The sequence below is a fragment of the Pseudonaja textilis genome, chromosome 17, assembly GCF_049901715.1.
Source record: "Pseudonaja textilis isolate UNSWEBS1 chromosome 17, rPseTex1.2, whole genome shotgun sequence".
Taxonomy (NCBI): Eukaryota; Metazoa; Chordata; class Lepidosauria; order Squamata; family Elapidae; genus Pseudonaja; species Pseudonaja textilis.
Window position 1 is genome coordinate 6,396,472 of NC_142006.1, and position 22,092 is coordinate 6,418,563.

Consider the following 22,092-nt stretch of genomic DNA (forward strand, 5'->3'; position numbering starts at 1 on the left):
TCCCAGGCAAAGTGTGGCTTTAAAAACATTGTTTTCCATCCACAGAGACGATGAAACCGCCTCGCCTCCTCATTGCTTCCACTGCAGTTTCTGCTTTTTAAAAAATAAAATAAAAAAGTTTATTATTATTTTTTACACAGCTCTTCACGTGAGCAACGTGGTTCCAGACTGCAACATTTATGCGGTCATCATTACATTTACAACTCTCTTCTTTTAACATCACATCAAGTTCACTATCCGTCCCACTGATCTTTCCATTTCGTATTTCAATTCATTAGTCACTGCTTTGATGAGCGAGGCGGTTGCAGCCCCCCCTAAACCCCCCACCCCCCTATTGTTATAAATAACATGAAAAAACACACCAACATAAATCAAATGCAGTGCGGCCCCCTCCTCTCTTCGAAGGGGGTCTGAAGGAGCTGCAGAATTCTGCGAGTTGAAGTCCTTGTCAAGTTGCCAAATTTAAGAAATTTGTTCTTAAACCCCAGTGGTTCATAGGGGGGGGGAGGGGGCACCATCTCGACACCCCCTCCCAGGATGCCCCAACTGGTACATGTAAGGGCAGCTGGGCTGGTGCTTCCAAATTTGTTCCCCCACCCAAGGGTGAATCCGAACCCGTAACCAAAGCCGCTTTCCTTGACGTTTGGTTCCTTCTTCGGGCACTCAGTTCGCACTTGGTCCTTTCATAGCCGCTGCGTTGATCTTGGGCCTCAGCGCCGAGAGCGAGACCAGGAGGGCTTCCTACAAAGACACGGGACAGATCAGCCACTGGATTAAAAAGGATCTTTTCTTTTTCCTGTCATGACGCCCCGCCGGATCTGTCAGGGATCCAGGAACAGCGACTCCTCGGCTGACGATTGCAACCGAGCCCAACATTTCTGCTGCTAAGCAAGAAACTTAAGTGACTTTGGACCCATTTTTAAATGATCTTTCTTGCCACCGTCGCAAAGTGAATCCTTGGTCGCAAAAGGGGATCACATGACCCACCCACCCCCGGGGGACGCTGCGACTGTCACAAAATACGAGACTTGCCAGGCATTCAAATTTTGAACAGCTGACCGTCGGGATGTGGCGACGACGGTCATAGCTGTGAAGACCGACCGTAGGCTGGTTTGATTGTCTTTTTTATAAACTATCGTCGTAATTTTGAGCCGCTCCTCTGCCAATGGTTATAAAGGGAGGACTGTCTTTAGCGCGAACGCAGCTGCTTTAAGACATGTGGGCTTCAACTCCCAGAATCCCCTAGATTGGATTAAAACGAGTAACGTTGCTGCAGGGAAGTCCTGCCCCACTTTGAGAAGCTGTCCAGAGAGTCGGGCCCTTCACGGGAGGGGTAACCTGTAGCAAACCCTAACTTTACCTCTGTCCTGATGGTGCGGCTTCCTTGCCCCGGACAGGTATTCAAATACAAATCAAACAAGGTGCCGGGATCGCTGACGTCCAGGTTGGGATCTGCATCCACTCCGGTTTCAAGACCCTGCACGCCCCCGAAGACGATTAAAGCATGGCTACCAGGAAGAGAAAAAGAGAGAAAGGGGTTTGGGGAAGGCTGTCTCAGCTCCTGCAGGGCAGAGACAAGTTGGAAGGGACCTTAAGAGGTCTTCTAGTCCAGGGGGTAGCCAACATTTTGGACCGCAGGGAGCACCAAACTCGTAATTTTAAATCCCACGGACCAGAGACCCCCTGAGAAACCCCCCCAAAGAGTCTGCAGGTAAATCTCCCACCCCATTTTCCGATTGATCATTCTTTATTTGGGATCGCAGGATACCGTCTCCAGCTCCGTTCTCAGAGGGAGAGACTTTTGGCTTCATGCAAGGAAAACAGCAGAAGCAGCAGAAGTCTTTCTTTCTCTCCCCCAAACTCTGCCAGAAATGCCAGCGCAGCCTCTTGGAGCAGGAGGCCTTGCAGGGTCCCAAAGACTCCATTTGTGGCGGAATGAAAGAAAGACTTTGGCTGCTTTCCTTGCATGCAGCCAAAAGCAGAAGAAAGAAGCGGAAAGAAGCAGCCCCAGTGGGCAGGAGAGGCGCGTGGGGTGAGTGGCGCACGTTCTTCCCCTCTGCCCTTTCCCCCCTCCCCTCACTACCTCGTGGTGCTCGCAATGCAAGTGACGCAAGCCTTGTGTTCCCGCGGGCCATGTGGGTGGCGCTGCCTTGTGTTCCCGCACAGCCTGGATTAATTGCTTTTATTAATCAATTAATTAATTAGCATTCATGACTGTTAGGAAGTTTCTTCTTCATCCACGGTTGCTCATCTCCTTGTTGAGTTTCCATCCGTTGCTTCTTGTCCTGCTTTCCAGTGTTTTGGAAAATTAAGTTGACCCCCGCCTCTTCTTTGAGGCAGCCCCTCAAATATTGGAAGACTGCTATCTTGTTTCTCTTAGTAATTTTCTTTTTTTTAGGCCGGACGTTCCCAATTCGTGCAACAGGTTTAGCATAAAACGTAAGCCCGAAAATTCACGGTGGCTACCTGAAGGCAGGTAGAGTGGCTTCATCTACAGAGGATCCACGCTCCGAGGTTCCAATGGAGAGATCGTAGCCATCCTTAAAAGGGGATTCGGCAAAGACGGCGCCTGGCGGGGAAGAAAGACGACTTTTGAAACTTGTAACTTACACTCGGATATCCCCAAGGCAGAACCGTTCATTCCTTCGAAGTTTGAATGCAAAAAAATAAACTGGTGAGCTTCAGGGACAAAGACAGAATAAAAGAATGAATAAAAGATAAAGGAAGGAATGAAGAAATGGGAAAGTAAGAAGAACATATTTTCTCATTCTCAAGAGGTCTCCCTTAAAGCATTCTTTGGCATTCAGTTCCGTCTCTGCCCTTCCCAGCTTTGAGTAAAAAAAACTTTTACGGAGAGAGATAAAAGGGAACGCAGACTTACTCAGACACGAAGCTAATCGGACGCTGTAGCCCCAGTAAAAGCCAGAGACGGTGCGGGGATTTTGTGACGATACGATGACACCCTTCTGCGTTTTGCTCTCTGCCAAGGGAAAGGCATCGGACGTGGTCAGAAGTTTTGATGTGAGTTTCTAAGGCGAGACGGAGGACTTGTCAAACCGTACCTGCGTTCTGCTTTTTCCCCAGGCGCACGGTGACACGAAGGCCGGCTTCCAATTGTTTATCTATCTCAACCTCCTGTAGGAAAAGACCAATAGCATGGAGTACCGCTTAGTCTGGGCGGGTCAGTCAAACCAACCGGTCAGTCTTGCCTGTCCATCATCGATCCTTCTGCCCATCCAGGGGTGGGATTCTAATTTTTAACAACCAGTTCTGAGGGTGTGGCTTAATTGGGCCTGGCTTGGTGGTCATGTTATTGGCTGGGCGTGGCCAACTCAATATCACTCACATCAAGGCACGCATCTCCTCGCCTGGCCTCTCGTGACTGTGGGGATGCTGCAATAGTCATAAGTGTGAAAAAGGGTCATAAATCACTTTTTTCAGTGCCATTGTAACTTTGAATGGTCACTCCACACAAGCAAAGTACCAGCAAAGGAAGGGGAAAAAAACTCCAGAGAAGTTCCTGAGACAGGAAGTCTAGTCCTGCCAAGAATGTAATAAGGGTTAACGGAGAGGCAGTTTCTGTAAGCAACACCAGAATGTTTCCTTCCTGCCTTCCTTACAGGATTAGCCCAGTAATTTCTTCTAACAACCGGTTCTCTGAACTGCTTAGAATGTTAACAACCGGTTCTAGGGAATAGGTGTGAACTGGTAGAATCCCACCCCTGTGCCCATCCATCTATCCATCCATGCCTGCCTGTCTCTTTCTCCCTCTCCGAGGTCAATCCTCTCCCTCCCTCCATTTATCCATGTCATCTCTCTCCAGCCAGCCGCCTGTCCGTCCATGTCATCCGTCTGTCTAGCCCGTTGCAGCCCATAAGCACCTCCCACTCAGCCAGCCATTGGCTGAGCAGCTGCCCCATAATGTTCCCCCTTCATCTCGGGCAAAGGTCTCCAAACTTGGCAACTTTAAGACTTGTGGACTTCCAACTCCCAGAATCCCTCCTCCAGTCCCTGTTAGCTCAGGAATTCTGGGAGTTGAAGTCCACAAGTCTTAAAGTTGCTGAGTTTGGAGACCCCGGTTTTTCTGACCTGGCTCAGCCTCCAGGGAATTACCTTCCGCATCCCACAGTTCACGAAAGAGCCTCGGCCAGGCTTGGTGGGTCGGGCCAGAACGACCCCTTCCCGATATTCCGACTCTTCGTCCATTCGGACATGGTGTGGACTATCCAAAGGGTTCAAGAGCCCTGAAATGACCCATGTATAACCAGAAATAGAATTTTTTAAAAAAATATATTAAAAGACGTTTCTACAAAAAAGGCGATTTTTCATTTATCTATTTTATTTTTCTACCTATTTACCTATTAGTTTCTTGAGGTTTCTTCTATACAGTCTTTATCCATCCTTCTTTTCCTTTTCTAGCCATATGTACCATCTATGCCAAGCTGAGTAATAGTCAGATTCTCCTTTTCCCCTTATTTTTAGTGTGAGCATATCCACGTCTGCACAGTCTGCTATTTTTTGTAAAATTAATTCTTCCGTTGGGACCTTATGCTCTTTCCACATTTGCATGTAAGCTATTCTGGCCGCTGTCAATATATGTAGTATGATATAATTTATCTTTTTCGGATATGGTTTTTTGATTATCCTCAGTAGGGATAGCTCCGGTTTGAATTCCACTTAGTGTCCTGTGATTTCTTGTATCCAATCTTTCATTTTAGTCCAGTAAGTCCAGGCCTTGGGGCCATTTCTCATACAAGCAGTCCTCCACTTATAACTTATATTTCTGTGGCTAAGATCTGCTGTTAACTGAATTGTCCCCATTTTACAAACTTCCTTGCCATAGCTGGTAAGTGAATCACTGCAATTGTTAAGCTAGTATCACAACTGTTAAGTGAATCTGGCTTCCCGATTGACTTCGCTTGTCTGATGTTCGCAAAAAGGGCATCACAGGATCCGGGGACACTGCAACTGTCATAAGTACATGCCAGTTGTCAACCACCTGATTTTTGCTCATGTGACCCATGGGGAGGCTGCAATGGTCATAAATGTGAACAATGGTTGCAAGTCACTCTTTTCAGTTAACTTCGAACAGTCACTAAATGAACTGTTGTAAGTCGAGGACTAATTGTAAAGGCTTTGTATAGTTTTATTCTTTTTACCTAGAATTACCCTGAGGTAAGATGGGCAGCCAAATAAATTTAATTAAAAAAATCCCGCAGCCACAAGGATCATGTTTTTGCAATGTTTTATGCCGGCTGGGGAATTCTTGGGAGCTAAAGTCCACACATCTTGAAGCAACTGGGTGACGCTAATTGAGGAAACAGGAATCCAGGACTTACCAGCAAACTGCAGGTCCTGGTGTTTGGGGAAAAAGGACTTCCTTAGATACCTGTTCAAGAGAGAAGAGCTGTCGGTTTCCTTTAGACAACCAGGCAGGTAAAGCCAATGCCAGGTTGAGCAATTAACGATACACCTGGCACTTTCTTGGCTCAGTAAAAAGACGAACGTGGGATTCAGCAGCCAAAGAAAGAAAGGGAACAAGAAAGAAGAAAAGCCATTGATGCTCACAGGCAAATAAGAAATTAATTACATTATTTTTAAAAAAGATATTTCTTGAACTCTTTGAGTTCTAGTCCCATCTTAGGCACAAAAGCCAGCTGGGTGACTTTGGGCCAGTCCATTTCTCAGCCCAGCCCACCTCACAGGGTGGTTGTTACGGGGAGAATCAAAAGAGGAAGGAATCTTAGGGATGTCGGCTGCCTTGAGTTACTTATAAAAATAATAAAGGTGGGATATAAATAGATGAGGGATGGATGGATAGATGAAATGAGATAGATAGATAGATAGATAGATAGATAGATATTATAGACAGATATAGATGGATAGGTGATAGATGATAGAGAGATGACAGATATAGATGATAGATAGATGATTGATAGACAGAGCGACAGATTTGATAGACGATAGATGCAGATAGATAGATAGATAGATAGATGCTAGATAGACAGACTACAGAGATGATTATAGAGAAAGGTAGAAAGAGATAGATATAGATGATGGATGGATGGATGGGTAGGTAGGTAACCAACCAAGCAAAAAGGCCGCAAGGTCACGATTGCACCTTGTTTTGTCCCGTTTTGAACTGGACAACCTTGGCAAGGGCAACTTACTGTGGGCACTCCAGGTACTGAAGGATCCGGGCCAGCTGGACGCAGGCCTGGCCTTTGCCCCTGATGCCCTCAAACTTGCCTTCGATGGTCCTGGAAGGCAAGCACTAAAAGTCACCAAGTGCCTCGAACTGGCAGCCCCTTTTGTAAAAATGCCATTTCTCGGCTCAAAATTTGCCCGGGTGGAAAAAAAAACCCCCATCGTAACAACGCAGAGCCTGACTCTGTGCCACTCCGACCGGTGGCACAAAACAGGACAGAAACGGAATGGATTGGAGGCCGCCCCCTTACTTGGAAGTTTCTCCTTGTTCGTCAAACACCACAATTTCGTCCACACAGAAGATGACGCAGGCGCGGGCTATCTGTCCGGCCAGATACGTCCGCAGTTCAGGAGACTGGGCATTACTTAGAATCGAACCAGGAACAGCCACACTGACTGTGTAGTGCCGCCCTAGGAAAGAGGGAGAGAAATTAGGAAAACTCACCCCCCCAAAAAAAAAGCATTCCTTCCCTCCATCTCTCTCTCTTCTTCCTTCCCTCCCTCCTTCTCTTTCTTTTGAACTTACTTAATGCTCTTTTCTTCTCCAGCTTTCCCCACAACAACAATCCTCTGAGGTGAGTTGGGCTAAGAAGAGGCCCAGAACCCCAAATCACCCAGTTGGCTTTCATCCCAAACTGGGATTAGAACTCACCGACTCCTGGTGATTGCACCAAGGTCACCCAGTTAGCTTTCTTGGCGAAGGCAGGACTAGAACTCACCATCTCCTGCCGATTGGCATCAAGTCACCCAGTCAGCTTTCATGCCTAAGGTGGGACTAGAACTCATTGTCTCCTGAGCCAACTTTTCGTCACTGCTCCAAACTGACTCCTCAAACTTGGCAACTTTAAGATATGTGGACTTCAACTCCCAGAATTCCTCAGCCATAGACTTCTGATCTAATCTAATATTACTGTATTAATTCAGTTTCTGGCTTTTGGGCTGCTGATCCATAAACTGGCAAGAAAAGGATAAGCCACCAAAAGAAAAAGAAACCTAACTTGGATTAACCCTCAATCCACCATGCAATGAAAATACACTCAACCACTCTTAGCCCAAGTTGCCTGTCTGAACCCAACCTTTCTCGTTCCCCAATTCTAGTCCGATATCCAAAATAGATTTCCTGCATTTTGGCAGCTACCTTTTTCCTCCGTTGGTTTCGTTTCTTCTCTCTCTTTCTCCATCTGCTCTCGCGCTCTCTCTTTTTCCAGCTTCTTCAACAGTTTTATCTCTTTCCATTTTTTCTTCTCTTCTTTTTCTAAAACAAAATTCGGACAGAGAAGAAACAAGCTCTCAAAAGCCATCAACATCACATTATTCTCCATTATGTTAAACAAACGCGCATACTGTGGTTCATGCACCCTGGTTTAGAGCAAGGGTTCTTGTGCCATCCCAGCCAATAATAGTTTATTCATAGCTAGATAAACCATGGCTTAGTGCAATGGGCTGGCCTAGCCATCAATTCAAATACCAATCTCCTTTCAAATTAAATTAAGATAAAATAATGTGGTACTAGTTTTGATTGGGTTAACTTGGGCTGAAATGTGTCTGGTTCCAGCCAATAGTACTTTATTTAATAAGCCATAGTAAAGCTAACTATGGGTCTAAACCAGGTATAGACTTGGATAACAGAATTGGAATCGGATCTGGCAAATTCCCCACCTTTTTATTATAGATTTTAAAAGGGGAAAAAATCACTTATTCAAAGTTTCTAGCTCTAAAGATTTTAGCCTTCTAGTTTTATGGCATAAATATTGTAGAAACTTGAGCCCTTTCTAAAAAATATCTTTTAAGAATCTGTTCTTACTTTCTTGTTTCCATTTGCGCCAATCCATCTTTTCTTCTTTTCCCTAAAAAACGGTGCAGAGATTTTGTCAAGTTTGGAAGGCAAACGCTGGTTTACTAGCAAAACCCAAGTTTCCAAAATTGTTCCCTGTATTCTGCTGCCCAACTGCTTCTGTAACCCCACCACGACAGGGCTGCCTCTTCTTAATCGGCTTTTCAAGTATGAAAAACACAGATTGATTGTATTTCTTACCGATCTCTTCTCTACCATTCAAAATCCTTTAAAAGTCTCCGTTTGGCTAACCTACCCGGTGTAGAAAACGGAAAACTTGAAACCTTTCCCCCACCCCACCCCACCTCTTAAGATGGGTTCACAAAAACAGGCTCAACCCAGGTTAAAAGAGCAAAAATATAAAATAATAAAGGCGGGATAAAAATTGAATAAAGAAAGGGACAGAAGGAAGAAGGTTAAGAGAGGAAGGCAAAAGGGCAAGAAGGGAAGAAGGAATGTAATCATTGAATGGGTGTGTTTGCATTACATGGGATGTCCAAATAATTAAACAGGATGAGGTTTGGATCGAAAATTAGGACCCACAAAGGGCCTAATTCACCCTTCATACCGGTACAACCCTGGGTTCCCAAAGCACTCCGACCCCACAGCCTGCCAACCCACTTTCGCCTGGGCTCAGAGGTTGTGTGAGTCCAAACTCACCCACCACCCCAACCCTCTAGAATGGACCCACCTCCCTGCCTCACAGTGGCACAATTAGCTCGCCGCCTCCCTGCCCTTCAACTGGGCCAACTACAAGGTCCATCGTCCACGGCCAACAACGGATGCGGCGGCGGCGGACAGTTAAACCTCCGGGATGCAATCCGCGCCAAAAGCCTTGTCATCCTCCACCCCCAACGGGCAGAGGATAACCAGCCTCCCCATCGGGGCTGGTAAAGTTTTGCAAATCAAATCAAATCAATCAATCAAATATCCATTTTTGCATCATCTTTTTTTCCAATCCATTTTTGCAATCAATCAAAAATCCATTTTTGCAAATTCTCAGCAAAGAGAATTCAAACGCCGGCATGAATCTCTTCGCCCAGCGCCAGCGCATGGAAGGAACCTCCATTCCCAGGAGGAGTCTACCAGCCCAGGCACCCCCCCTGCCCCCCCGCATGGCCCGGGACCATTGCAACAGCCCCACGCGCACCTCCCGCAGCCGCTTCGCCCCGCTGCGCTCCGCCATGTTTCAGCCAGCCAATCCCGGGCCGGCAACTTCCGGAGGCGGCCGCTGATTGGGTGGGGCGAGAAGGAGCCACAAACTAATGAAAAGGTAGAGAAGGGGCCATCCGGCTGCACAGGTGGGAATTCGCGAGGTTGGTTTTTATCCTTTCTTCTCTTCCATTTTCCCCCCCCCTTCCTTTCCCCTCTATTTTTTGTCCTCTTCCTTTCTTTTCCCTTTTTCTTTCTCCCTCCCTCCTTCTCCCTCATTTTTCTTTTTTTCTTTCTCTCACTCTCTCCCAACTTTTCCTTTTTTAAAGAACAGAATTCTTTTTATTGGCCAAATGTGGTTGGACACAGTGTACATAAAAGAAAAGAGACATTCGTCGAGAGTCAAGAATCATCAGGTACGACATTTAAAGATAATGATTTATTTCTTTCTCTTTCTTTCTTTTTCTTTCTTTCTTTCTTTCTTTCTTTCTTTCTTTCTTTCTTTCTTTCTTTCTTTCTTTCCTTCCTTCCTTCCTTCCTTCCTTCCCTCCCCTCCCTCCCTCCCTCCCTCCCTCCTTCTTTCTTTCTTTCTTTCTTTCTTTCTTTCTTTCTTTCTTTCTTTCTTTCTTTCTTTCTTTCTTTCTTTCTCTCTCTCTCTCTCTCTCTCTTCCTCTCTCTCTCTTTCTGCTGTCCCAGTAGATTTTAAGGCAGTTTTTCTGTAATTAATCGGCCCATGGTTTCTTTTAAACTCCTTTTAGCTATTTCGTTGTGTGTGTGCTCCTTTGTATTCAATAAGAGAAACACTTAAAATAAGAAAAGAACACTCCTTCCCCTCAATGGTTCTCTTGCTCTGCATTTTGTGAAGCAAAGACTAACCTTGACCTAACTCCAAGTAACATTTCAAAGTTACTTGGATAGGATATTGAAACCTCAGGTTAAAAAAAATACGTCCGTGCCAAGAGTGTATTGAAGACGCCCCTTGGTTCAATGGCCAGGTTTCAAGCAACCTTCTGACAGCGCATGGTGGTGTGAGCCTGGCTGAAATAACTCGGGTTCATTTGGACCTAGCGCACCATGAAACCGTTGCAAAGTTGTTCATGTAACCGTGAACGGGGGAGCAGAACCTCTTCTGTTGATGCATCCAAGCAATGCGTGGTTCATGCTGCCTATTATGGTCTGGCAGACAACCAAATCGATTGTGGGTATGAGAGGGGAGCCCAGCGTCCCCAAATGGTTGCTCTGTGCGTGAGTTTGACGGTCCCTTCCTACCCTAGAATTTCTACACATCGCTGGGAACAACAAAAACTTTGCAGACAAACAACAGGGAGTGCAACTTTAATTCAAATGTGACCACCCTGAGAAAGTAGGAACCCCTGGGAGGTTTTCAGCATGTCCAGGGGTGTGGATATTCTTTGACACACAGCTGCTTCACCACTGGAATGAGTGGCAACCCTCTTCCTCAAATATTGCTCAAATTTCGGGAAGAACATCTGGCCAGGAGCCTCATAGACCCTGCAGAGCGAGGAGGAAAGGAAATCAATGTCAAACCCTCCGTTGCTGAAGACTTGCCGGCCTTGCGTTGCAAATGGCCCAGGAAGCCAGTCTCCTCGTAGGGCAGGCAGCCAACACCCCAAAACTTGCCTCCGCTTCTTTCCCCGTAGCTGATGCATCACTGGTTTTGCCTTTCCTGGCTCCACTCCTTTAAGATGTCCCCGGCGGCTTTCAAGGTCGAGTCCTCCTAAAAGATTGAAAGGAAAAAAAGATGAGCTTTTAAAAAATAATTTTTTTTTTAATTGAATCATTATTTTTTAAAAGTGATCAATTAAACATGAAGCAAGATTAGGATAGGATAAGGGAAAGGAGAAAGGAAATGGGTGAAAAGGGGAAGGGAAGATTTTGATCATTTGACCATGGAAATATTGCAACAGTCATAAGTGTGAGGAATGGTCAGTTGTAGGTCACTTTTTTCCACTGCCCTTGTAACTGGTCGCTAAATGAGTTATTTGCAAGTTGAGGACTACCTGTATAGTACGTGGATATGCATGGTAGTAAAAATAACCCACAGTTCCAAGAAGATCCTTCTTTCTAATCTGCTTTAAAAGCCAGACTTCAAAAGTAACTTTTAAATATCCTTCGCTGAAGCCCGGATACTTCACCTTTGCAAAGCAGAAACGCAGAAAATGGTCAAAATTCTTCTTTTGCGGGGGACTGTAGAAAGCAGAGACAGGAATGGAAGCCAGCCGCTGTAGTGAAAGACATGAAAAAATTCAACACAAGAAGCAAAATCTATGCACACCCCTTACAGACCTCTTAGGAATCAATATTCTCTCCTTTCCTTTCCTTTCCTTTCCTTTCCTTTCCTTTCCTTTCCTTTCCTTCCTTCCTTCCTTCCTTCCTTCCTTCCTTCCTTCCTTCCTCCAGCTCCCTCCCTTCTTTTCTCTCCTCCCTCCCTTTTCTCTCCTTCCTTCCTTCCTTCCTTCCTTCCTTCCTTCCTTCCTTCCCCTTTCCTGTTCTTCTTCCTCCCCCTTCCTTCCTTCCTTTATTTTTTATTTTATTTATTTATTTGGTTTGTCAATCGCTTACAAGATAATAGGTATAAGAATAAACATGAGTAAGAATACAGGAAATAGGTACGAATAAATGGGGACAATAGGACAGGGACGGGAGGCACAATGGTGCACTTATGCACGCCCCCTTACAGACCTCTTAGGAATGGGGTGAGGTCAATAGTGGATAGTTTGAGGTTAAAGGAGTGGGGCTCAGGGTTGAAATGAGGGGTCCTTGGTGCTCAGAGAGACCCCGCTTTAGAGCCTCGCATTCTCCACTCACCTTGTTCTCGATCATCCATTTTGCAAAACGAAAATCGTAGGGTTCTTCCGAAGGCGGCAAATCGATTTCTGGAAGAGAAGACAAAGGACGTGGCAACCTCAGCTGGGTCTTTGCAGGTCTTTGCTAAAGTTCCTATCGTCCCCAGGACTTTGGGCGTGGCTGGAGGCAAACTCACTAAACGTTGAGAGGTCGGCCATCAGGAAGTAGGTGCCCTCTGGCAGGATAGGATTCATGCCCGCCAAGACCAGGCTGTCCACCAGCAGATCCCGTTTCCGCTGAAGCTCTTTGGGCAGCTGCACAAAGTAGCTCTCGGGCTTCCCGAGGCGCTCCAGCTCTTCTTCAAGCCCATAAGCCACGGCCTCCTGCTGGAGCAAAGGCGAAAGAGGGAACGATGGAGCAGCAAGCCAGCGTCCGGTGGTGAAAGCAGCAAATTTATTGAACAAGCCATGGACAGTGGGCTTTTCGGAGCTTGGGAAAGAGGATGGTGAGTGGAACTCAGGGATCTTCGGCCACCTCGATAATAGACGATGATAGATAGATAGATAGATAGATAGATAGATAGATAGATAGATAGATAGATAGATAGATAATAGACAGATATTGAATAGATAATAGATAATATACAGATAATAAGATGGATGGATGGATGGATGGATGGATGATATGATGGATGGATAGATAGATAGATAGAAAGAAAGAAAGAAAGAAAGAAAGAAAGAAAGAAAGAAAGAAAGAAAGAAAGAAAGAAAGAAAGAAAAGAAAGAAAGAAAGAAAAGAAAGAAAAGAAAGAAAGAAAGATATTGAATAGATCAAGGGTCTTAAAACTTGGCAACTTTAAGACTTGTGGACTTCAACTCCCAGAATTCCTGAGCTAACATGACTGGAGGAGGAATTCTGGGAGTTGAAGTCCACACATCTTAAAGTTGTCAAGTTTGAAGACCCTTGGAATAGATCAGATAATAGACAGATAATTAGGTAGGTAGGTGGGTGGATGGATAGATAGATAATACTTTGATAATGGATAAACAACAGCCAACAGATAATAGATAACAGACAATGATAATACTTAATAGACAATAGGTTATAGGTTACAGGTAATAAATACATCATACATAAAAAACTGGAGGCAACTTCGGCCGACGATTAGAAGGATGATTGAGAAAACTTTGGCCAGAGGATCTTAGTGCAGGGATCCCCAAAGGGCTCAGTACTAATTCCTAAGACTCGATGGTCCAGTCGAAGAGGCTGATAAATGTCTGGGGATCAAAAGGGAGTCCATAAATGATGGATGGATGATTAGGATCAGTTAACCTTTAGGATCTCTGTAGAGCTCCTTGTCCGTTCCTAGTCCTGAGTGATCAATTATCTGTGATTTGTTATGGCTCCTGCAACCATCACATGGTGTGAATCTGCTCGGCTTGGTTTTTAGCAGATGGTTTTAGCCCACCGTGCAAACCCCATCAATGGGCTGATTGGCAGCTGGGTGAACCCGGTGGTGTGAATGCCACGCTCCCTGTGGCCCTGTCCTCTTACCTGAGCCGCTGTGGCACAGTGGTAGATCGAATTTTGGTGAACAGTTCTTAGGTGCTTTAAGAGGCGATCGGGCCCGATGGCCCAGCCGACCTGTCGAGAGGAAAGAGGACAGGTAATTATTTTGAATCTCTTTGTATTTCCTTTTCCCATCCTCAGCTATTCTACTGCTAAGTCAACAGCTAATTCTGCCGTTAAAAAAAATGTTGAAGAGTGTGTACTATGAATGTGTCTTTGGGTGTGTAGATCTTGACTTACAACCGCTTCTTTAGTGAACAAACGGCACAGAAAACAGTGATTTAGGATTGTTTTCCACACAACCACTGCAGCCTCCCATGGTCACAGGGGTCAAAATTCAGAGGCTTGGCTCATATTTACGACTGTTGCTGAGTAAAAGGGGCAAAACTCACTTAGCAGCTGTCTCGCTTAGTGATGGAGATTTGGAACCCAATTGTGGTCGTAAGTCAAGGACTACCTGCAGATCTATATCTTTCTGTATTTAACGGAGAGCAAGTCGCTAAACATCAAGCCGAAAGACCTTCTTGTGCGGAAAACCCTGCCTAAAGAGGCGAAAGCTCAGGTGTGGCTCCTGCCACGCCAGATCCCTCACCTTCCATCCCGTGGCACTGAAGGATTTGCCAGCGCTGCTAATGGTCACCGTCCGCTCCCACATTCCTGGCAAAGTGGCTGTCAAACACAGAGAAAAGAAATGAACATCCCATCTCCCTTTCACCCAGGAAGACTCTGTGTAAAGAATTGGGAATACAGGTGGCAACGTTAGTGGGGAAAGCCCTGAGTCTGGGCATCGGGTCGATTCAGATGGACCTTACCAATCCTCACGTGCTCATTTCCATCGTAAACCAGCCACTCGTAGACTTCGTCGCTGAAGCAGACCACGTCATGCCTCACGCACAGCTCCGCGATGTGCGCCATTTCTACCCGGCTGAAAACCTGCACAGGGCACGAAGGGACAGGCAGTTGGTTCCCTCTGAGATGCAACTGTCACAACAAACCTGGCAGGTAGGCTGGCCGTGGCCCAGAGGCTGCAATAGTGCTCAGCTTCCAGCTTCTTCATTTGATAAAAAGGAAACGGGTAAAGACTCCAGAATTTCTGGGTACTGCAACACGGAGGCTTTTAAGAAGAAATTGGACATCCATCTGTCTGACATGGTATAAGCCAGGTCTCCACCTTGGGCAGGGGGTTGGACTAGAGGACCTCCAATGTCCCTTCCAGCCCTAGGATTCTATGATTTAAATATCCCCCGATGGGCATATTGCAATGGCAGAAAACATCATTACCTTCCCCAAAGGGTTGTTGGGAGAATTCAAAACTAGGACTTTGGTTTGTTTGGTGAATGCTGCTTCCAATTCGTCCGGATCGAGTTGCCAGTCTCGGCTGGATGCCAGCTTTCTACTTTTGGCAACCTTCTGGAGGAGAGAAAATGGACATTGGTGAATGACCTGGTACCCCTCAGATTCGTTAATTTAATTTAGATCCTTTCAATGAAATAAAAAAAACAGGGGAAGGGAGCATTTTACTGCCCAGGATCTGTCACATAAACCCCAGAGGAATTCTGGGAAAAGCCACACAGCTTGAGGCTACGGCATTTTCCCCGAGAACAAAAACAAAGGATGTCTTGCAACCCTGATCTTGGCCTTGTGGGTTTAAACCCGAGAGGAATCACAACTGGATGATCTAACTGTACTGTATCGTAACAGAATTTGGCAAGTCTGAAAGTACAAATCTTCCACTGTCTCTTTTACAGCCTGAGAAACTAGGGAGGCGCCCTTCTCAGCCTCTTTCTCCACCCATTATAAAGCTGAGGGCTCAGCAGCCAAGATCTTATCTGTTCCCTTGGCAAACTCCCAAGGTCTTTCCCACAGACCATCAATGCCCTTAAATTTGAAACGTGTCCTCCTTCCCTTCCTTGTTTCGATGACCCGTTAGTGGGCACTCACTCACCAGCCGTAGGGGTACAAAGACAGGTTTCCCGCCTGCCATTCTGGTCATGGGTTCATAGCAGTCAAAGTACGGCTCGATGATAATCACCTAGAGAAAGGCAAGAGGGGACTTGGCATTTCATGGAATCAAGGACCGGCCTGTTATCACACAAATGTGCTCTAACACAGAGATGGCTTTGAGGCTCCCAAGTTTACCCACTTTCAGACACCCTAGCAGCCGGGGGATTTCTGGGAGTTGATATTCACACAGCCGGAAGGACCCTTCCATTCCCAGAATCCTCAGCACTGGAAAAACCACGGCAAGGGAATTCTGGGAGTTGAAGTCCATGCATTCTGGGAAGGGGGACAGCATGGGAGAAGCAATTGCCAACTTGACCAAATGAAACCCAATAACAGGAGCTGAGATGCCTCCTTCAACAGGCAAGCTGTATCTGCTGCCCACCATGATTAAAACCCTGGGAAAAAAAAACCCTCCCCCACTTCACTGAAGGAGGATGGGTTCCAGCGGTGGACCGGTTCTAACGGTTTGGACCGGTTCTATAGAGCTGGTTGTTATGATTCTGTGCAGTTCAGAGAAGCAGGAAATCGCGCCCCTGTCTGGCCCTGCCCCTCTCCACGCGTCCCTCCCCTCTCCACCCAGTCAGTCCTTATCCCGCGTTAATCACCTCGTCTCCCTCGTCCACCAGGGCCTGGAAGCAGCAAAAGAGCGCTTCGTATGCCCCCACTGTCACCATCACGTTCTTCCGAGGGTCCAGGTCTCGCTGGAGCAACTTCCCAAAAAAACGAGCCAGGATTTCCACCAATCGCGGATGCCCCTGGGGGAGAAAAAAAGAACAGACGTTGTGAAAACATCCTTTTCCTGTTGGGATCAAAAGCGTAAAGCCAAAGTCTAGTTTCCAGCAAAGAGACATCTTTGGTAACATCTTTGGGACTGCTGGATGCTACAAATGATCCTAAATATTTGCCGGAGGCTGAGTGCCCAAAAGGAAGTCACATGATCGTGATAGGGGGGTGGGGTATGTGTGACTGTTGGAATTTCAAACCTGGATCGCAGGTAGCCCTGCGGAGACCTGTTGTAACTTTGCATCTTCATGAAGAGGCTGGCCGTAATTCGAGGACTACCTCAAATTTATGAAGTGTAGAAGTGGGAGGAGAGAAGGTGGGTTCTGTGTAACGTGCACTTTCACTTGGGAAATTGCTTTTGACATGCCAGATCTGTTCCTAATAAATCAATTGGAGAGATGTCTCGGAGTGATTCATATCATGGATACTTTCTGGATGCTTGACAGTTATTTCCCGAGTGAAAGTTTTTTCACCGGTTACACAGAATCCACCTTCTCTCCTCCCACTTCTACACTTCATAAATCATGAGAACCAATTAACTGCAACTGGAAATTCTTAATACGATACCCAGAATAATTACCTTGAACTTTTCAACTCCTCTAATTCTCTAAAAAGAAATGTGGCAGCTGAATTTCAAAGCTGACAACTGGGCAAAATCACAACAACCGGTTCTATGGAACCGGACCGACCAGGTAGAATCCTACTCCTGCCTGTTAGTGATTTGCAGTTTAAAGTTGGCGAACAAACCACCATGCCTCAACTTTGCTCCAAGCGATTCACAAGAAACAAAGTTTTTGGCAGTACGCAATGGGTGCGGGAAAAGGCAGGTGTTTCACGTACAAAGGCCTGCGTGTATTGGTGCAGCGTGGTGTTTTCTCCGCTGATCGCTTCCACGTAGGCTTTCTTGATGAAATCTGGCGGGGAGAAATTGGGGAAACCTTGGCCCAAATTCACTGCCTTGTGAGTAGCTGCTAGGCGGGAAAATTCCACCCTAAAGAGATAAAAAATCATTTTAAAAAAATTGAGATAACTTTGGTCTAATGATGAAGTAATAAAAAACGAGAACGAGAAAACTGGGATGATTTTACATCTTTTGCAAATGTCTTCCAACTCTGACAAATAATTTGGATTTTTTGGGCACCTCAGAGGGTCCCGGGGAGATTCTAACCCATCGCTTTCCCAAAGAAGCAAATTACAAACTGCCTACCAGATATTCTGGTCCAGGCCTTCCAGCCGCCGAGCCTGAATTGCCTTGGCCATTTCGTCCTGGATTAAAAAAAAAGTCATTAATCATGAATAAAACGATACCTTAGGCTGACCAGTCCCGGCTCTTCAAGAAGTCCTTGACTTACGACCGTTCAAAGTTATGACAGTGCTGAAAAAAGTCCTCATACTTAACGATTGTTGCAGCATCCCTGCAGTCACATAATCAACATTTGGGTCTTTGGAGCACGTATTTTAAGATGTTTGCATCCTCCCAGATCTTGTGTGATCTTCCTCATCAAACAAAGGTCTATGGGGAAAGCCGGGTTCCCTTAACAACAGCATGACTTGCATAACAACTGCAATGACTTGCTTAACAACCTTATTTTTTTAAAAAAAATGTCAATCTGGCGTGACTTGCTTAACTGCCATCTTGCTTAGCAGCAGAAATTCTGGCCCCAGTTTTGGTCGTAAACAGAGGACTGACTGCCTGTAGTTTGTTTTTCCCTTTCTGGCAACTGGAGCTGATCCCTGGAAGCCGAACCAGTGCTGGTAACCCTGAGAAAGGAGACCAGAAAGGAGACCACTCAGAGATGCAAGGGAGAGGCCCTCCTGAAAAGTCAGGAAAAAACCTGGAAGGAAATCTGAGCCAAGGAAAATTCCAGAGAGATTCAACAGAACTTCTGAGTGTGTTCTGTCTAGGGAAAGTGCGCAAGCGTTAATTCCTTATGTTGCACAAGTCCTGTTTCTCCCACGCTTCAGTTACCAGGAAATATCTCAGGGTTTGGGTTTTTGTTTTTGTTTTCAGATCGAGGAATGAAAAGAGCCAGCAACCCAGAAGAACACAAACCTGTGTCACACAGAAGACACCCCAGGCATCCAGAACAACCAGAAGCAGCTCACAAACACTCTCTTACACACACAGGGGAGAACTTCACAACCTCCTTTGAAAGGGGAGAAAACTTTGAAGAAGTTGCATGGCTCTTTCAACATGGCCCCAGTGGAAAGGCAAGCCTGCTCAGTTTCAGCCGCTGATTCTTAATCTTCTTACAACACTTCAGACTTTAGACAAACAATTAAGCAAAAACTGCAACAGACACAGGATTATTTTCTCTCTCTTGCACAATGCACTCCTCTCTTAACTCTTCCATTTTGCAAATGAATAATAACGTTGTATTAAATGCTGCCCAATTCCAAACGACCGGGCAGAAAGCAGCTTTTTTTTTTTCCTGCTTTCCTCCTCAATTTCTACAGAAAAACTATGAAGAGAAAGTTAGTGCCTCAGACAGGAAGGCTGCATTTTCCCCCCCACCTGATGTGCTAGTTCTCTGTGTGCAGGGAATTACAACGCACCTATCTGAGTTAAGGTGGCAGGGAGGGAAACATTTTTCCCGGCTGTGCCAGCTCTCTGCTTGCGTGTGGAACCTCATGTTCTAGGCCAGCAGTCTCCAAACGTGGCAACTTTGAGATGTATGAACTTCAACTCCCAGAATTCCCCAGCCGGCTAGGGAATTCTGGGAGTCGAAGCTCACACATCTCAAAGTTACCAAGTTTGGAGGCTTGTCCTCGAGGCAAAAAATCCTAGCTACTAAACCATGGGTCGATCAGTTGTGCTTCCTACCTTGGTATGATAGTAGCCAAAGTAAAAACACGGAGTTGTTCTCCACAGACCATGAATCAAAAGCAGGCCACGACAAGGCCAGCTGGCTGTCCAGAGAGCTCTGCACCTTTTCATGAATAAATAAAAGAAAACAAAATAAACGTTTAATGCTCCGCATAGTGAGATCTCCTCCTCTTGAAATGGATTTGGGCCGTTAACAGGAACAAAAAAAAGCAAAAACCCACATTTGCTTCAACGGTTGAGTTGGGATTCCTCTTTTTGGCCACGATATCCTCCCACAAGGCACCTGTGGTTCAACCTTTCTAAGGCCAGGTTGGCACACTAACCAACCATAATTTGCACACCAACCAACCATTGTTAGTTTAACCCTGGTTTAGTAAAGCGAGAAGAAATTACTCTGGAGTTGGGACAAAAATGTGGATGCTCTTGAACTTTGGTGTTGGAGAAAGTCTTCTGTGCATACCAAGGGATCTCAAATGCTCTTTTTTCTTCTTCAAAAGGCAACTGGGCTGTTTTTTTCTTTGAAGAAGGAGGAGGAGGAGGGGAAGAAGAAGAAGGAAGAGGAGGAGGAGGTGGTTTCTCTTCTCACCCAAGAAGCTTCATCAATTGTGATGAAAATGGAAGGACAGGATGTGTGTGGGCGGGATGGAAAGTTAGAGAGGATAATTGATTTAAAAGAGGGGCCAAAGAGCCCATCTATGTCAAAAGAGGGGGAATACACTACCTCTCTCGCCTGTCTACAATACAGTCCTTTCAGCAGTTCCAAGAAGGCTAGAGGTACTAATTAAACCAGGATTTCTCATTCTCAGCCACTTTAAGGCGTGTAGACTTCAACTCCCAGAATCCCCCAGTCTCAGAAGTGTGGAACCCCCCAGAATTCCTCAGGCTGACCTGGGATTTGAAGTCCACACATCTTTACGGCTGACAAGGTTGAGAAACTTTAGTTGGGTCTGTAGCAACTGATTAACATGCTGATTAACCATTACACTTTCTGAATAGTCTTAAGGTTCTTGATTCATTTCCCTTATCGCTAACCAGCCTGAGATCAGTTACAGATTATCCAGCCTACAAAACAATACCCCAAAAGGAAAAATAAAGGAAGCTTAGAGTGAAAAACAAGAAAGAATAATAAACAGCTTAAGAGGAAACAATACAATCAGCCAGATCGGAGCTGCAAAAAATCCAGGCAATCTAAAAGCCAGAATAGAAAACCCACCAAATTCTTACCTGCCATATCTAGATTATTGCAACTGGCTCTGGAAAGCTTCAACAAAGTCACCAAATTTGCACAACACGCTTCCCAGGTAAATTAAACTTAATTATTCCTTCCCAGAGAAGGCTGAAACAGGATGTGTGTGTGTGTGTGTGTGTGTGTGAGAGAGAGAGAGAGAGAGAGAGAGAGAGAGAGGGAAAACCATTGACCTCTGACTCTTTCCATTGTGTTACAAATGCTCTTTTCTGTTAATAGTATATTTGTCGTATCACAGCCGAACCTTTGAAAGAGGATTATTAATTCAGCCACCATGTGATTCCAGAGGTGGAAACCTTGCCCGAAAGCCGCAGCTGGCAAGAAGACCTCTAAGCCACAAAAAAAAAAATGGTCAAAAGACACTTACAGTTTTGCTTTCTCACAACAGGACATCTACCATCCTTCCTGGTCTGAGCCGAAAAGCAGCTTCTTCCAACAGCTGATTCGTTCCCCTTTTCTAGTGGAGGGATAAAAGAACTGCCAGCCAACCAGAAAAGTCACTTGGCTGCATTTAAAAATAGGCGTGTGTTTGAGATGGCCATGCGCTTCCATTTGGCACATTAAGCCATGTGAGTGAGTTGCAGCTGGTTGGGTGAATTGCAGGAGAGTGTGAGAGTGTGTGTGTGTGTGTGTGTGTGTGTGTGTGTGTGTGTGTGTGCGCTTCTTTTGTTTGGCCACAAATCAGGGTTTGGTCAGTTTCGACTGAGCCAGTTCCTTATAAATCACAGGTAGTCCTTCACTTACAACCACAACTGAGGCCAAAATTTCTGTTGTTAAGTGAGACACTTGTTAAGTGAGCTTTGCCCCATTTTACAACCTTCCTTGCCAAAGTTGTTGAGTCACTGCAGTCGATAAATTAGTAACCCGGCCGTTAAAGAGTACGGCCTCCCCATTGACTTTGCTTGTTCAGAAGGTCATAACCCTGTGATATAGCCATGGTCATAAGTATGAACCCGTTGCCAAGCGTCTGAATTTTGATCCCGTGACCAGATAATCAGAGTTGGAAGGGACCTTATAGGTCATCTAGTCCAACCTCCCCCGCCCAAGCAGGAAACCCTACACCATTTCTGACAAATGGCAGTCCAATCTATTCTTGAAAGTCTCAAGTGACCATGGGGAACGATGCTGCAACGGTCGTTAAGTGTGAAAAGCAGCCGTAGGTCTTTTCTTCAGAGCTGTTGTAATTTGGAACCGTTACTAAATGAAGGGTTGCAAAGCAAAGGGAGGTGAGGAAAAAAAATCCGTCTGAATTCACTGAAGCCCCAATCTTGCCTGCAGAAGACTATTGATCTTGGCCCCTTGGTCCCTGTGCATATTTATTTATGCATATTTATTTATTTGTTTATTTGTTTAATATTTGTTTGCTTATTGTTTGTTTGTTTGTTTATTTATTTTTGTCTATTTGTTTATTTGTTTTGTGAGGACAATTCACCCGTGGAACGACTTGCCACTAGAAGTTGTGGGTGCACCATCACTGGAGGTTTCCAAGAATTGACTGGACAGCCTGTTGTCTGGAATGGGATAGGGCGTCCTGCTTGAGCAAGGGGCTGGACTAGAAGACCTCCAAGGTCCCTTCCAGATCCGCTCTGATCGAGATCCCCCACACTGACAGACCTCAGAGGGAATGACTTGGCGCCCTCGCCCAAGATGGCCTCCCCATCA

The 22,092-nt window shown here is 45.6% G+C and overlaps 2 protein-coding genes across 6 annotated transcripts; both read right to left on the reverse strand.

The window, feature by feature from the left end:
- Positions 1-105: 105 nt before the first annotated feature.
- SPOUT1 (SPOUT domain containing methyltransferase 1) lies at positions 106-9,278 on the reverse strand. 2 transcript variants are annotated; one of them, XM_087914313.1, is made up of 12 exons: positions 9,192-9,278; positions 8,012-8,054; positions 7,346-7,462; positions 6,459-6,618; positions 6,171-6,260; positions 5,340-5,389; positions 4,114-4,244; positions 3,063-3,135; positions 2,882-2,980; positions 2,467-2,569; positions 1,361-1,508; positions 106-741 (listed from the first exon to the last, which is right to left on the reverse strand). In XM_087914313.1, exons 1-12 carry the CDS (start codon positions 9,225-9,227, stop codon positions 664-666), a joined length of 1,128 nt encoding a protein of 375 aa, XP_087770439.1. In that variant the 5' UTR covers positions 9,228-9,278; the 3' UTR covers positions 106-663. The 2 variants fall into 2 exon arrangements, with proteins under 2 accessions (XP_087770439.1, XP_087770440.1); XM_087914314.1 differs by lacking the exon at positions 9,192-9,278 and adding an exon at positions 8,243-8,385.
- Positions 9,279-10,512: 1,234 nt separating this feature from the next.
- KYAT1 (kynurenine aminotransferase 1) lies at positions 10,513-21,065 on the reverse strand. Of its 4 annotated transcripts, none has more exons than XM_026712473.2 (15): positions 20,798-21,065; positions 19,182-19,287; positions 17,565-17,623; positions 17,198-17,348; positions 16,180-16,329; positions 15,516-15,602; positions 14,852-14,980; positions 14,383-14,503; positions 14,163-14,239; positions 13,556-13,645; positions 12,198-12,384; positions 12,023-12,090; positions 11,350-11,436; positions 10,835-10,931; positions 10,513-10,705 (listed from the first exon to the last, which is right to left on the reverse strand). In XM_026712473.2, the coding sequence occupies exons 1-14, from the start codon at positions 20,821-20,823 to the stop codon at positions 10,863-10,865; spliced, it is 1,407 nt and encodes a 468-aa protein (XP_026568258.2). In that variant the 5' UTR covers positions 20,824-21,065; the 3' UTR covers positions 10,513-10,705; positions 10,835-10,862. The 4 variants fall into 4 exon arrangements, with proteins under 4 accessions (XP_026568258.2, XP_087770435.1, XP_087770437.1 ...); XM_087914309.1 differs by having other exon boundaries at positions 12,198-12,387; positions 20,798-20,932; XM_087914311.1 differs by lacking the exon at positions 19,182-19,287 and having other exon boundaries at positions 20,798-21,010.
- Between the last annotated feature and the right edge of the window lie 1,027 nt (positions 21,066-22,092).

What these genes read in the sequence shown, in the direction of transcription:
- SPOUT1 (XM_087914313.1), bottom strand. Translation starts at nt 9,227, where the DNA reads ATGGCGGAGCGCAGCGGGGCGAAGCGGCTGCGGGAG. An exon ending in CCAGGACCTGCAGTTTGCTG is followed by an intron (nt 4,245 to 5,339) that starts GTAAGTCCTGGA and finishes GGGTCATTTCAG; the next exon opens with GGCTCTTGAACCCTTTGGAT. An exon ending in GGGGAAAAAGCAGAACGCAG is followed by an intron (nt 2,981 to 3,062) that starts GTACGGTTTGAC and finishes TTCCCTTGGCAG; the next exon opens with AGAGCAAAACGCAGAAGGGT.
- KYAT1 (XM_087914309.1), bottom strand. Translation starts at nt 20,823, where the DNA reads ATGTCCTGTTGTGAGAAAGCAAAACT. An exon ending in TCAGTGCCACGGGATGGAAG is followed by an intron (nt 13,646 to 14,162) that starts GTGAGGGATCTG and finishes TCCTCTCGACAG; the next exon opens with GTCGGCTGGGCCATCGGGCC. An exon ending in ACTGTGCCACAGCGGCTCAG is followed by an intron (nt 12,388 to 13,555) that starts GTAAGAGGACAG and finishes CCTTTGCTCCAG; the next exon opens with CAGGAGGCCGTGGCTTATGG.